Here is a 14,850-nt window from a genome sequence, read left to right as displayed (position 1 = left end):
ACATAAATCTTCGATCGCTAGCAGTGTGACTCTGAAGTGCTGTACTGTATGTCTGTAAGTTTCCCCCCCAACAAACACAACAATGTCAACAAAACATTTTGCACCATCAAAGGCAACCGCGGGAGCCTTTGGTGTCATTCTATAATACTGGACTTATTTTTCTACAAAGGTTTGAACTTTGAGAGTATTTAAACAAGAGAGAAAAGTGTGAAAATGTTCATATCTGTCTGAGAAAAGTGTATAAGGTGTGTAGCGAGGGGTTTTACAGCCTTAAAACATCTATAATAATTGTAAAAATAAAGTTGGCTACTTCGTGGATTTCAACTATCGCAGTTTATTTTTGGAACGTAACCCCCGCGATAAACGAGGGACCACTGTACTTCATAATGCTTCTATGGATTGATTAATACCAGGATTGTACAGATGGCAGAAAACATTTAATAATCCTACTAACATGTCTAGTCCATATTTCGTGTGAGGACTGTCTTTTGGTCAACAGCAGCTTGCAGGAGTTGATTGATTGGTTTGTTTATTTGTAAAACTTAACAATCGCTGCATTTACAGTTACTCAAGATGAGAGCAACCGTACGTGGGGCCGCAGCTCCCCCTTCAGGCCAGAGGAGTTTGATGACGTGAAAAAGGGAATCAAGAAGAAAGGAAGAACCTGGGGACCCAGTTCAGTACAGAGCAAAGAGAGGCCTGCTGCCGCTCAGAGGTGAAGTGTGTTTACACACAGGAAAAAAAGCAGGACAGTCACGTTTTACTCGCACTGTGTAGTTGAAGACTTAAAAACAAGCTTGTCTAAGTCAAATTTTCAAAGTGATGAAATAGTTTTTGACTCTTCTTTGTGTATCTGATTCATGCTACATTTACAGAGTCCAAAAAAAACTAAAGAAGTCATCATTTGTATGCTTCTCTAAAGGACTGCAGATGGTCAAACATCTCAAAGTCTCATACGATTTAAAAAAAACAAAAAACGTTCTGTCAGAAAATGTAACATTGCATTCGCACAGGGATGGTGAAGTAGGGCTGCTCGATTATGGCAAAAATGATAATCACGATTATTTTCACTGAAATTGAGATCACGATTATTTGACGATATTTATTTAACCCTTTAAGACCTACTATAGAACCAAGTCCACCAGAGCTTATATTATTATTTTTTTTACATGCTGTAGTGCCATTTGTGGGAGCATTTCAAGTTGCTATACATCAATACAACTGTTATAGCCCATATTTTAATATGTATGCATTAAGTCCATAGTAATTACATAAATTGCAAAAAAGTGCAATAAACTACAAAAAAAATTGAAAATCGCTTTTGTTTTGTTTACATATATTTCTACTTGGAGAAATTTAAGAGGTTTATCCCTCAAAACTTTACAATAAAGTTGCAAAAAATAGTTTCCCACCACAGGAAATTTCTTTTGAGTGTCTTCATAGTTTTATTTTGGAGATACAGCAATTTTTATATACTGCAGGAAAAACAAAAAACAATCCTATGATGCAAATTTGCAAAGAAAACAGCATGTGCATCATTTCACTGTGGGAAGTGTTACCAACAGCTGATAGGAACGGCAAAGCGTGTTTCTGGAATATTATGTTTTTGTTCCTGCAAGCGCTTTTTATGCAATTTTTGCAAAGCTATATGTGGAAGGAAACCGTGACCGAGGACAAGCTGATGGCATAAGATGTAAGTACAACTCCTCCGGTTTCATATGCAAAACAAATTATTGCGCTAGCTTACACGGTTCAGGTTCTACAGGGATTTAAAAATAGTTACGCAAAACGGAGCATGCTGCTCTGACCGGCTTTAAAGGGTTAACAATGACTTTAAAAAAATAATATAAAATGGTGTGCAACACCACTGAAGTTTTTTTTTTTTTTTTTTTTTTTTTTACCTCTCTTTTCAACCAACAGCAGTCACTCTCCTCTCCAAATAACTTCTGCTTAGCTTTCCGAGCTTCCCTCGGGTCCTCTTAATCAGCGGTCTCCAACCTTTTTTGCGCCACGGACCGGTTTATGCCCGACAATATTTTCACGGACCGGCCTTTAAGGTGTCGCGGATAAATGAGGGAGGGGCTAATAATCGGCTCGGTCATTTTTAATGATCGTTGAAAGCCCAGATCGTAATCGTGATTAAAATTCGATTAATTGAGCAGCCCTATGGTGAAGTGAGCATAATATATACAAAAATCTAAACAATTGTAATTTATAATCAATCCTTTTATAAAAATATTTAGATGTTAGTAATCTCTGTACGTGTGATAATGTTTGTGCAAAGTTTCGCTCAGATTGGCCAACCTGTTAAAGAGGCGATGAAGTATATACAGACAAATGATCATATGCTACGATCATTATAGTAAGAGGATGGAAAGTTTCATGCACTGTGCTGCACTCTGAAACTCATCCGTCCAATAATGGTTGGATCGCATGGGCACAGTGTGACACACATATGTGTCACAAATAGAAAAGTAGAATGACAGGAAGCCGATGCAAATAGCACACACGAAGACACTGTCGCCTCAAAAGATGACATAGTAATGATATGGAACAGCCTATGCAGCACTAATTTTGCTCGACCTTGTGGTCAGCGTGGTGCATGAAAGAGCATCTTCAGTCTTTATATATGTAACTAATTCTGCAGTGTACCTCACTAATAATTCTTTTTATAGAGTGCGTCCTCTGTCAGATGGCAGTAACCCGTGGTCCACCAGCCTGGTGAAGTCCCAGAAGTCTGTCCCTCTTGCTGCCCTGTTTGCCGAACAAGGTGAGCTAAAACTGTGGTGACATTAAATTTGTTTAAATGGTGCTTGGATTTATAAGGAGCAGGTATTTATTGATATTTCCACTTCTGTGTTTTTAGCAGGGAACAGTAAAGATGAGACTTTCTCCCAGGAATGTTCTGACAGCAGCTCCAAACCAAAGCAGCTCAAGTTCCCCAACCAGGTGTACATCGATCTACCTCTGTGGAGGGACGAGCAGCAGACTCAGATTTGCCCTGGTGGAAACTGCGGGACAGGAGATGCTGGAGTGGGATTAGCAGGTCAGAGCGGCCAACCAGAGACTCCAGACGACCCATATACCACCACATCCACTTCATCCACCTCAACTACCCCACAGCTTACACCCACCAACAGCCTGAAAAGGACATCGGGTCGCCGCAAGACCGACGCTGTGCTGTATGGCTGCGGTTCGCTGCTGGCTTCGGTTGTGCTCGGTTATGACATCAGGGAAGCCCTGAAAAACTCAGCTGCTGGCGAAGACTGCGAGCCCCCGAAAGAGGAGAAAGAGAAGAAAAAGAAAGAGGGCCTGTTTCAACGCGCAACCCGTTTCCGCCGCAGCACCTCACCACCAAGTGGTCGCTCCCGTAAAGACGAGGGAACGTCAAACCACAACTCCCCCCAACCTGTCAATCTTATTTCCATGTCAGCCATCATGGAGTACAACTCCACCAAGTGTCTCTTACAGTCTGAAGCGGAGATGTCGGAGTCTAACCCTGTGAAGGCTGAGCATGTGGCTGTCAATCATCACACAGAGCCATCCAGATGCAGCCCAGCAGCAGTTCCAGAAGGCCAGAGTAACAAGACTGCAGCTAAAACGCAGACAGCGGTGCAAACCCAAAGCCAGCCGCCAGAGCAGACCAACCACAACCCAGCAGCACGTCTACGCAGAAAGAAATACACCACCAACCACAACAGTGAGTAACTAACAAAAAGTGAGAAAACTTGTATATACAGGTTTAAAAAGGATTCCCACTCCAAAAATGTATCTCCGTTTGTTCACAGCCAATGGCCTGCCCGCTCTGCCTCCTCCAGTCACACAAAAGAAGCAGGAGAAACAAGAGAAGGATGGAGGGCCAGAGAAGCCCTCTGGTGGAGAGGCCTTCACAAGACCGCGGCCAGTGTCACTCAGGGCCAAACCCCACACCTGGGCTCTGCTGCGAGGACGCAACAAAAGCTACTCCCTGGGTCACTATTCCGGAGAAAAGACGGCGCAGAACCTAAACGTGATGCTGTCCTCAGAGGTAGGGATGGGCTGCTCCCTGCTGGACATGGACACCGAGGGCCAGAAACGAGACTGCACCGTGCCGCTCTGCCGCATTCAAAGCTCTCCTGCACGGCCCTCTGTCTTTGAGCTGGACAAAGAGTTCCTCTCTTAGAAGTCTCGAGAAGCGAGCTGCTTGCTGGTGGTTGTAGCTTGTTGCTCACAGCCTAGAATGTTCAGAACTTACACACACAGAACTCCTGGAGGGTTTAGAAGCAGGCTGCCTTTGTTTCTATTTGATGAAGTTCTATACAGAGCGATAGAAACGGCTTTGTCGCAGTTCTAGCACATATTCTATGTTCTAGACTGCAGCAGAGTCTGAGGCTTTTAGAAAATTCCTGAGTCACAGGTGTTCCAGTGTGTTTCTTTCTAGTACACACACACGGGGTTCTGAAACCAAGGCAGAACTTTCCAGAGATGGATCAGCAGCTCTTCCTGTGATCATCTCGGTGCTTGACTGCTGCCTTTGTTTCCCCATCCTTTCCTCGCTCTTGTCACCCCCCACCCTTTTCCTTTCTCGTTCTATCGGTGCAGCTAAACGTTGACCGCTGCTGCAGCTTTTCTCAACACAATACCCTCACCTTTTTATTTATATATATATTTTTATAGGTAATTTAATATGAAGAGACTTGACCTTACCTTAGAAACCAACAGGACACACATTCCATGTCAGTTTCAAAAAAGTGTGATCACGCTTTTAGATTTTTTAATATTTTTTTTTGACTTAAAAATCATGCATGCATGTACCCTTAAAACATTGAACAAAAATATACTATGCCTTGTTTGTAAATATTTCTTTTAATCCTTTATCGGCCTAATGCTGGCAGTTTTGTTTTCTTTTATATGGCATTAATGCTGTTTCATGACTGAGGCAGCAATGCTGCAGTACAGTTTGTTCTTGGGCAATAGATTGGTGTTTTCGAAGAGTCCGTGGAGTAGTCGAGAAATGTGTCTGTTAATTTGTTTTCATGAAGAAAACTGTTTTCTTTTTTGTTTGTTTGTTTGTTTGTATGCACAAAAACATCTGCCACACAGTCTGAGGAGAGTTTATGATGAGGTTCATGATTACAAATTGTAGTGTAGTCCACCCTAGGAAGGGGAAGATGGTGGCATTCACTTAAAAGACACGATTCATGTTTGTATGGTTAAGATTCAGACCAAAATCTTAGGTTTAAACACAGATTGTGGTTTAGGTTCAAATAAAACAGCTGAGCCATGTTTTAAAGCTCTGTTACACTTCCTTTTGAAACACTTGAGTTTTGCAGTCGGGGTTACTGTCACATATTTAATTGCTGTCCGTGAGTACACAGGAACAGATCACATTTCTGGACTACGTCACGTGTTACCATGAGGCCACGCTGTCTCGAGGTAGATTACATACTGGACCCGGGTAGAGATGCATGTGTGTTTCCACCCAGAATTCCCTGAATGCGGGTAGAAAACTGGAAGTCCTTCAAAGCAGACCTGGAATCTTCTCGTTTAGGAGTTGTGGTCATGTGTTGATAATATGGAATATGGAGTATTTATAGATGTTTTTTCTTTGTTAAAATTGTCTTTATTTGGCACACTGCAGCAGAGCGGGAGGAACGCATCAGCCGTGAATGTTCATGTGAGGGAAAACCCAAATAAACTGCTTGGATGTTTAGGATTTCTACAAAGCCCATAAATGTGCACACAGGAGAGTGTTTACTTACTGTTTAGAGCATCAACTGCACAAAACTGCAATACTTGTACTGTAAACCTGATAAATGTGTGCCTTTCAGCTTTGTCGTTTAAAAGCTCGGTCACTCAGTCATAGAAATCAGCCCCAGTTTGGTTGGTTTGATTCTGTGATAGCGCTGTTACATGTAACTGGTTTTAACGTTTAGTTGAGTCAGGTTGTCGGTTGTATCGGTTTCTCTTTGTACACTTTTTATACAATGTTAAGCAAAAGGTTTTTGCATTTAGAAAATATTCCGAGTCAAGACACCGTTTGCCTTTCATGATCATGCTAGTTTTCCTCAGTATTCACAAAGGGCTTTGAATGTTGATTTGTCAACATGTTTCTTCCAGACTTGTGTGAACTTGACAGTATGCAGAGCTGATAATGAAGGATATATGCTGGACCCAATGCCACCTGTAATTGTTTAGTAAGTAAATTGAATATAAAAGTGGCCCACTCAAGTATTCATTTACTAAAAGATATGAATTTCCAAATGGTGTAAATATAACTGATTGCTCATGTGTATCTCACTGTGGCATTTTATCATTTCCTGTGTTGCTGTGTTTTATGATCACTGAATTCAGAGCAGCTCTAAACACTGTAAAGGGCCTTACTGATCATAGGGCTGTTAAAAGTGAAATAAATTAAGGGCATCTTTAAACACCAGCATGCACTGCTGCTATAACACTGCAGACCTGAAACATTCCCAGACACACATGCCAATATATTTTACAAACTGCAGCAATAATATTCGTGAATCCAGACACTGCACATTCAGGCTGTGTGGCTACAGGACCAAAATTCAGCTCTATCAGCACTAAGGCCTCTCAGTCCTCAGGACCAAAACTACTAAATGAACTAGCTGCTAGTGAGGAGTTCCTACAAAGAAGGCGACTCCACATGAAAACGCCACAAAGATCCTCAGTGTGAAGCACTGTAGCTGAAAGACCCACCGCCCTCCCAATCAAATGAGAACTTCCTGTTAAATGCAGTGCTTCCTTTAAATCACTGAACACGTGTCACGCTGACTGTGTCACATTGAGCTTAGAGTACGTCTGTTTCAGTGAGCGCTGTTTGATATCATTACAGTATTTGTCATTTCATGCCTGATTGATGAAGAGTATCCAGTTTATCAATGTTTTCAATAAAGTCTAAGTCGAGACTAATGTCATTGGTTTGTCTTTTTTTTTTTTTCCAAACACAGTTTAAAATATAATTTCAGTTTTTTGTGTCATCTGAAGATGATTTATGGGGATTCAATTCAACTAGTAGTTCAGCATCATGTTCAAAAGTTCCCGAAGATGCTGTGAAACCCTCAAAAAGCTGAAAGCTGCCTCTGCCTACAGAAGCAAACCCACCAAAGCGTGGCACAAAGACTGGATGGTTAAAGGACAGGGCCCAGATTCAAAGGCAAGACAGTAAAGTTCATGAGATGGTCTTTTTTTCACAGCTATGAATGGGAAAGTAGCAACAACACAAGACGCAGTGAGGTGAAGCTACTGTTGGTGAAGACCCAAAGCCCAGACCTACACCATCAGAACATGGATTTGTATTATTATTATTTTCCAAAGTCCTGCCATTCAGGGTAAAAGAAAAAGTAATCATTCTTAGACAACCATCAAAAACACATGGTTTGAAGCTCAACTGCAAGTCAGTCACCCTTGATGACCTCAGAGGGTTCAGTCGCTACTTTTAAATCTTCCTTAACAAGCAAGCTAAGTGCACAGATTATATTATTATACGACACATAAGTATAAAAAATATCGTAGGGTTTTTTTTCCTATATTTCAAAGTATTATGTAGACTCCTAGCAAAAGTTAAAAACTCTGACTCTTGAAATCTGAAGGCACCACTATGGTGACTCTGTCCTTTAAGTTTGTATTCACTGTCGTCTTGGAATAAATCTAAACTACAACAACAGAGTAACACCAGAAAAAAACACACTAGAATCAAAGTTGCTGTTTTTGCATATTACTGAGCTTTAATTTAAAAAAACTATATATTCATGGCTGCACAAATAGGCGTAACACTATACCTTTGTAGGCAATAAAATACAAAGAGGAGAAGACGATGAGAAAACTGCGAAAACACCACCAGCTTTACTGTTTGTACAAAAAGGGTCCAACTTACAGGACAGAGGTCAATTTCAACAGTGGATTTTATTTGTAGTGTGATACATTTAGCACAGTACATTCTCATACAGTTTTCTTTTAGCAGAGTTTTTTTCTTTACAAAAAGCTCTCTTAAAGACGTTAAAGCAGCATTCGCTGATCCTCACTGCTGGACTGCGTGCGAGAGGTATGAGGAAACAGACATAAGTTGAAAATATATCTTGACCATGTGTGAACGAGCACACCAGATTGCAATAATATTTTTATGATTTATGGAGAGGAAAAGCTGCCTGTGAGTTCAGAATATTTTGCCATGAATAGAAAAAATTTAAAAAAATACTCTTTAAGTTTAAAAAAACAAAAGCAATCCTCTTCCGGTGAACGTGCAAGTTTGCCTTCATATGAGGCCTTTAATGCTTTGTACAATAAAGTGCATCACTTTTACTTGCACGGATGTGTGTGGCTGTGGCCGTCGAGGTAGCGATGGATATTTAAAGCTGAAGGGATGGCCGATGCTGTGTCTGCAGAAAAGAGAATAGAATTCAACTTTATTGTCATTGCACATGTCACAAGTACAAGGCAACGAAATGCAGAGAGAAGGAAATCAGCAAACGGAGCAGTTCTGTTTTGTCTCTCTAAAAGATCTAAATATGGTGAAAAGGGCGGGGTGAGCTGGGGTAATTACTGTCATCATGTACAGACTCATGATAGGATTACTCCTCCAGGGTGTTTCTTTCCCCTCCCCTCTATCTCAAAGCCGCGGGCGATTGTGATGTGACAAATGATACTAGACATCTCATCCGGGTGATCTTTTGTTGCAGCAGTATTGTTGGTCATCAACAATACTCTCCAACGGGTCGGTGTGCAGGCAACTAAAACACACACCTGCAACAGTTTCTCACAGATATGGCGGCTTTGCGCTGTGGCAGGAATTTGCATCAGTGGTGATCTACAGGAGCTAGACACGTCTCTACCCTGCAGCCGGCACGACATGATACGATGCAATGATGTGATATGAGGGAATGTGTTTTCATACCTGTGTTGTCAGAGGGTAGTGACGCATTTCAGAGAGCTGCGGGCGCTGTGCTTGCCCTGCAGAGGGAGGACGATCTGAGCTTGGAGGCAGTATTCTTCTCTGTGATTCAGGTCCTTCAGAGTCAGCTTGTGAGAACAGCACTTCATGTCAAACACCTCCTAAAGGAGAGAGAGATAAAGAGAGAGACAGTGAGTGTCCACCAGCCCTCAGCGGTAACGGGCGGCTGGAAGCAACAGGTGGTGCAGTTTGACAGAAAATTTCAAGAACTACAGGCGGAAAAAATGCAAATTGTTTTGTTCTTCTTTTTGTTGTTGTTCTTGTTTTGTCAATCATCTTTTGCTGCTCTTCCTCTTCTTCCTTCTCTATTTTGGAACTGTGCACCGATTCCACTGTAACCTTTCAATTTTATTTGTTTTAAGCTCCGGGAAAAAAAAACAAATTAATTTTTGCATACTGCTGTGACGGCAACTGTTTGTGTTTGTGGAAAAAAAACTGCACGCCACCTTCTCTAAAGTGAGTATTTGAGTGTCACAAACAGCGAGGAATGAATTGACAATGAATAATTTACTAATGTTTACAGTGAAACCTGGAGAAAAAAAGATGCAATCCGGTGCTTATCATAGAGAAAATGCAGTGATTATTGATTATTATTTCATTCTTAAATGTTGAAACGTGTGCTAAAATTGGGGAAATGTAGAGATTTCAGCATGTTCAGCTGTTCTGACTTAAATTCCCAATTAAGTGTGATTAATTTATCACAAGTGCACAAATCAAACACAGTTTTCCCATGGAATTACATTCAGGATGTAATGAGTCTAAAATAAACCCGGCCTAATCAGTGTGGAGATGGATGCGCAGCAGGGTGTTTGGTGTGAGTGTGTGTGCGTACTTCTTCTCCACTGGGGTGTGTTAAGTAGATCTTGTAGTACAAATTGCTGTGCAGCTTCCGGACCAGGTCTCGGGGGGGCTTCACTCGGACCACAATGGCTGGTTGTTCGGTTACATTCAGTCTCAGCACAGGGGGGCTGATTTTGGCTGCATGGGAAACAAATTTCTTTGAGCTTATCCGCAGAGCGATGAACACACAGTTGTGAGAGCGTGAAGCAACGCAGAGGAAAAGAGAGGAAGCAGCGGAGAGTATGCTGCTGTTGTTTTTAACTTAAAGAGGGAAGTCTAAAGAAGTCATGTGACTGTGATTGGATTGCAAGACAATGCAACCTGAACTTTGGAGCTTTTTTTTTTATCTGACATTAGTTATATATAGTTTGGAGAGAGCATTTTTTAACTTAACTTAGATCTTTGTTATGCTCTATTTAAATAGCTGAACCAGCTCATGAGTGTCTGTGCACCTGGCTTCAGGCTGTGCTTGCTGCCATACGTTCCTGCATCAGTTTGGGGAAGTGAGAACGAACGGAAAGAGGATGCAGACAATGATGCGAGAAGTTGTGTAAACACTCACTGTCCCAACGCGGGCTGAATCTGGGGGAGAGGGCCCAGGCTGATTTGCTGCTGGTGGCCACAGACACAGCACCAACTCTGGCGTAGTACCACTCTCTGGGCTCAGAGGTCATGTCGCTGAGGTCACAGTGGTGCTTCCGGATCTTTTGACAGCCTGGCACATCGATCCACTCGGGCTCGCCATAACTGAGGGAGAAGACATAAACACAGAGGATGGTTATTTCATCCTGTGCAACCTACCCAGCATCCTACTGAGGGTGCTGCAATAATATTAACACAGATACTCTGACTCATTGAACCAACAGCAAGAAGATCAAAACTACATTTCAAGTTTGAAAAACGTCGTCATGAATTCCCTCTTACTTTTGCAGTTTTGCTTCCACCACCATAAAATCACACTTCCTCCACAGCTCTCTCTCTCGGTGTACTTCGAGACCGGTTTCCGATCTCAAATCTCAGTTTTCTGCATTATTCGCTGGCTTATTCGCACCAATCTACTGTTGTGTTCAGCGCTGTCGGCCGCTGTTTTGTTTAGTCTTTTTCAAAAATGACCGCTGACAAGAAAGCCTCATTTCTGCTGTTCAATACCGAAGAAATGTAAACTTTTACAAATTATGCCAAACTGCAAAGGCTTAGTTGTGTCTCTAATAAAAACCTCTATAACTTTGCTCTGCTTCACTTCAGCAGCATCAGGTAATGTTCATATATTGATTCGTGATTTTTTTCTGTTTTTGATCTGCTGCAGATTATTTTAAGGCGGTTATCTGCTATAAAAAGCCAGGACTCGAAAATCTCCTTCATGTTTTTCTTTGGTTTATCCTCCGTTACAAAGGTGTCTGCTGTGATGCTTACACCTCCGATGAAGTCTGACAAGTGTCAGCTTTGTTTTTATACCTAGATATTAAAAAATATGGATATGTACTGACAAATGATCAGAATTATGTTTCTGACTGTCTCAGTGAAAATTGAATTGAATCAAATCGAATCGAGACCTTGTGAATCGAAATTGAATCTGTTATAGAAATCAAAATTGATACCCAGCCCTACTCCAAAACTCAGCAAAAAAAACTGTATGTCAGGAGCTTCGTGGCACGAGTCAATACTTTACTCCATGTAGTCTAACTCAGTAAGTTCCACCTTAACTGCAAAACACTTCATTTGCTGATACATCAGTAATAATGATACAATGATCAGATATAATGCAGAAGAGGCAATGTTTCGCTGCTGAATGAATGCTTTTATTTTGATATTTTGCAGGACTGTTACTTGTAAAAGAGTCTTGCTTCCTTTTTTGTAGTTAAAACTGTGCTCCTGCATGTACGTGTGTGTGTGTGTGTGTGCGTGTGCGTGTGCGTGTGTGTGTCCTCTCACATCTTCCACTGGACGTTGTACTGCAGAGAAGAGTTCGTGGTGGGTGGAGTCCAGTTCAGGATGTTTTTATAGTCCACTGAGTCAAACCTCACCTGGCTGGGTCGAGGCAGTATCACTGGAAGTGTGAAAACATAATGAAGAACAGTCTGGGTTTATGCAAAGACAATGTCCATACTAATGTGTATTATTCAGAAACATAGTAAAGATAATGATCACATACACAGAATAATAGTATAGTAAATACTGTAAAGGTAAATGACAACATATAAAATCTGTTAATTTTACACTCTGAAAGGCACTGAACCCCAGAATTTAGTAAGAGTTTTCTAAGCTTTTCACATAACGCTGCATGGATTTTATAGAGGGCAACTTGCAAAGAAGAAGATGCTTTTAACATTTCTAAAAGATCAACAGCAGCTCCTGTCCAAACTTAACACACTGCAGTTAAATTATTAGTAAAAAAACAAACAAACAAACAAAAAAAACCCGAACACACAAAACAATACAAATAATTCTCATGGCAAAAATCATCTTTTTCTCACACCTTTGTCTGTTGTTCTTTCTGAACAAACACAGCAGCGTCGGACCAACTTTGTTTTCACTCCCAACAATAACATTACACTTCATTCTTTATTTCAACAAGTCTAGACTTTGATAGGGTAGGAGTTAATAAGTATGTGTATACTTCTTCCTACTCCTTTTCAGACCAAACAATTGTTATTTCATGTTAGACGAATGTGTTTTATTTTATTATATTTCTTTTTTGCTTGTCTGTACAAATACGTGTGTGTGTGTATATCTACACATATATTCGTATCCGTAAACGAAAGTACATGTAGACGAGTATATATTGGGTTTTTTTGTTTTTTGGTTGTTTGTTTTATTATGTCTGAAATAAATAAAGATACAATACAATCACTCAAAAAGTGTGTTTCAGTTGTTCAGGATTTACTAATGAATTTTAGACTAGGGAAAAGGTAATGAAAAAGTAGATTTCTAGCAGAAGATGCTGTAAGTTCTGCTATTGGTTGGTTTGGTTTTCTGTGGCACCAGTAAAGTTATACTTCTTGGTTTTATTATGGGAGCAGTGAGGTGAGGCAGATGTAAATCAGCCTAACTTTAGATCAAGAACAGCCCTAAACCACATGTTTTACATGGAAATAAAAATACAGAGAAATAAATTCTAAGAAGTTACCTTGTGCTGTGACAGAGATGCCCAAGTTGCCCAGCAGCGCTGCTCCAAGCAGGAGAGATGTCATGGTGTTTATGTGGTTTGTGGACGACCAACGTGCAAATGTTCACAACGAGCCACACTGGACTGGTGCTGTTGGAAACACCCTTGCCTTTAACATGCCATCAACTTCCCCTGGCGTTCCTTATATGGCATTTGGACACAGATATAGGATATAGTGTTACTTATTTGATGTAATAAGATGTTTTTTTTTTCCTGTGTTTTTTACAAATCGTACAAAAGGATCCAAAACAAAAAAGTGTCAGATCACGTTACTTGTGTGCCACCCTAATGTGTGCTAAAGTATTGAATATCATGACTTTTCTGGGTCATTCCTGCCGAAGTCAATTTTAAAACACAAAAGACACAAAGCTCTTACAATAGCAGTAAACCTGAGGATACTTGAGTCCCCCCTCATTCTTTGTATTCTGCTAGGAAAATGGGTTTACTGAAACTCCTTCTAAACTGCTTTTACTGCATTAGCAGTGTGTTTGGGATTTCGGTCATGCTTAAAAATTAAGCTGTTGCCAATCTGATGCTTGCGATGTATTGTTGGTACCACAATCTGATGGCACCTTTCTGTGTTCATTATTCCATTTTTTAGCAGTGCAACTTCTTTTTCAGCACTTATCCAGTTTCCTCAATTTTTTTAGGGACAGAAGTTTTCACCTTATAGCTCTTTACAAATCACTTTGTTGGCAGAAAATACCACTTTATGCCTACCAAACTGTTATCTTTGGCATCTTTGTATATTTACTAAAGAAATCAGATTGTATGCCTTTGTGATAGGCTGCCAATAACAAAGTGTAGAAGGCTCTGATTTAAAACTGGCTATTTGCTAAGTGTGGGCAGGTTCAAGGACTGGACTAAAATTTGAAAATAAAAAAAATTGCGTGAAAAACATCAACACAACTTAAAATTACAATATTTTGTTTGGCAAAATTGTGTCAATACAAGGACACCAAATATTGATATTTTATTAAATAAATTAAAATACTCTGGGAATACTACTCCTCCCGAGATAACATTAGCTAAGGAAACTTATTCGAAGCTAATGGCTTAGACACCCCAGCAAAAATAGGACAGCAACTTCATTGCATCTAGAATAAGTGGCTGCGTGGTGACTGTGTTGAATTTCTTCACATTCTGTGACAGATCGTGGCGACTAAATAGTTGTCCAAAGCCATTCAACGGGTTACCTGATAAGAGGTGAACTTTCCAAAAGAAGTCGCTGTCTGCCTTGGATTGACTAAAATCACTTTCAGGGAGATTGTTGAAGGTTTGCAAATAAATATGGTCTATTTTCTAAATGCAGACAGTTTTCTAACATGTTGCCATCTTTGTCAATGAGCACAACGTGAGGGAACTCAACTGGCTGGCTGTTGGTTGCATTCTGGTTACATTACTGTATAACAGGAAACTTGGTCAGCATATTGGAAAATGTTAAAAGTCACATTAATTTCATATTGTGAGTGAAATATTGTGCTAATAATAATAATAATAATAATAATAATAATAATAATGTGGGTGTCTGGTGATTCCCACCTCATCTAAAAATAAATGAAAAACCAGCCAATATTGAAGCAAAAACACAGACATGGTCATTTAGAAAGACTGGAGAATTTAAGTAATCTATTGCTCAAGATCACTTTGTTTGTTTGTTTGTTTTTTTAAATACAAGAAACTCTGGCTCTTTAGAAGAATTGGGTTAACTCACTACTTTTGCACAGTTCTGTATAATGCAGTGCATTGTGTGAAAAGGTGCATTTCCCATTAATCTCAGTGTCAACATGGAAACACCTTTAGTAACCCAGATGTAGGTTACTCCTGCTAAGGCCTTTGTTGGTTCCCTGTCGTTCAGGAGGATTACCACACTGCCCCATTTCTGGTCTAC

The 14,850-nt window shown here is 40.4% G+C and overlaps 2 protein-coding genes across 5 annotated transcripts in view; one reads left to right on the top strand and one right to left on the bottom strand.

Annotated features, from left to right (window-relative positions):
• The window catches only part of map3k21 (mitogen-activated protein kinase kinase kinase 21), a 30,365-nt gene extending 23,450 nt beyond the window's left edge, over positions 1–6,915 (top strand). For 2 of the 4 annotated variants that reach the window (XM_085477324.1, XM_085477322.1), the window contains 4 exons: positions 565–715; positions 2,676–2,770; positions 2,870–3,700; positions 3,789–6,915. In XM_085477324.1, coding sequence (XP_085333450.1) covers positions 565–715; positions 2,676–2,770; positions 2,870–3,700; positions 3,789–4,162 — 1,451 coding nt within the window. In that variant the 3' untranslated portion in view covers positions 4,163–6,915. Of the gene's footprint in view, positions 1–564; positions 716–2,675; positions 2,771–2,866; positions 3,701–3,788 lie in introns of all 4 variants that reach the window. The other 2 variants (XM_085477323.1, XM_085477321.1) reach the window with 1 other exon arrangement.
• Positions 6,916–7,714: 799 nt separating this feature from the next.
• On the bottom strand, positions 7,715–13,179 carry il22ra2 (interleukin 22 receptor, alpha 2). Its single transcript, XM_085477320.1, has 6 exons — positions 12,921–13,179; positions 11,726–11,840; positions 10,356–10,540; positions 9,786–9,931; positions 8,897–9,054; positions 7,715–8,381 (listed from the first exon to the last, which is right to left on the bottom strand). The coding sequence occupies exons 1-5, from the start codon at positions 12,982–12,984 to the stop codon at positions 8,905–8,907; spliced, it is 660 nt and encodes a 219-aa protein (XP_085333446.1). The 5' UTR covers positions 12,985–13,179; the 3' UTR covers positions 7,715–8,381; positions 8,897–8,904.
• Positions 13,180–14,850: the final 1,671 nt, after the last annotated feature.

Source organism: Copadichromis virginalis, linkage group LG13 (assembly GCF_057382275.1).
Source record: "Copadichromis virginalis isolate Kocher_CV1m ecotype Utaka linkage group LG13, C_Virginalis_male_GT1.1, whole genome shotgun sequence".
NCBI lineage: Eukaryota > Metazoa > Chordata > Actinopteri > Cichliformes > Cichlidae > Copadichromis > Copadichromis virginalis.
The sequence above is the reverse complement of the archived record's forward strand: the minus strand, read 5'-3'. Positions and strand labels throughout refer to the sequence as shown.

Excerpts from the sequence above, each read along its gene's own strand:
- il22ra2 (XM_085477320.1), bottom strand. The coding sequence starts at position 12,984 with ATGACATCTCTCCTGCTTGGAGCAGCGCTGCTGGGCAACTTGGGCATC. Across the intron at positions 9,932-10,355 it reads ATTCAGCCCGCGTTGGGACA|CCAAAATCAGCCCCCCTGTG; the intron begins GTGAGTGTTTAC and ends TTTCCCATGCAG. Across the intron at positions 9,055-9,785 it reads CACACCCCAGTGGAGAAGAA|GAGGTGTTTGACATGAAGTG; the intron begins GTACGCACACAC and ends TCTCTCCTTTAG.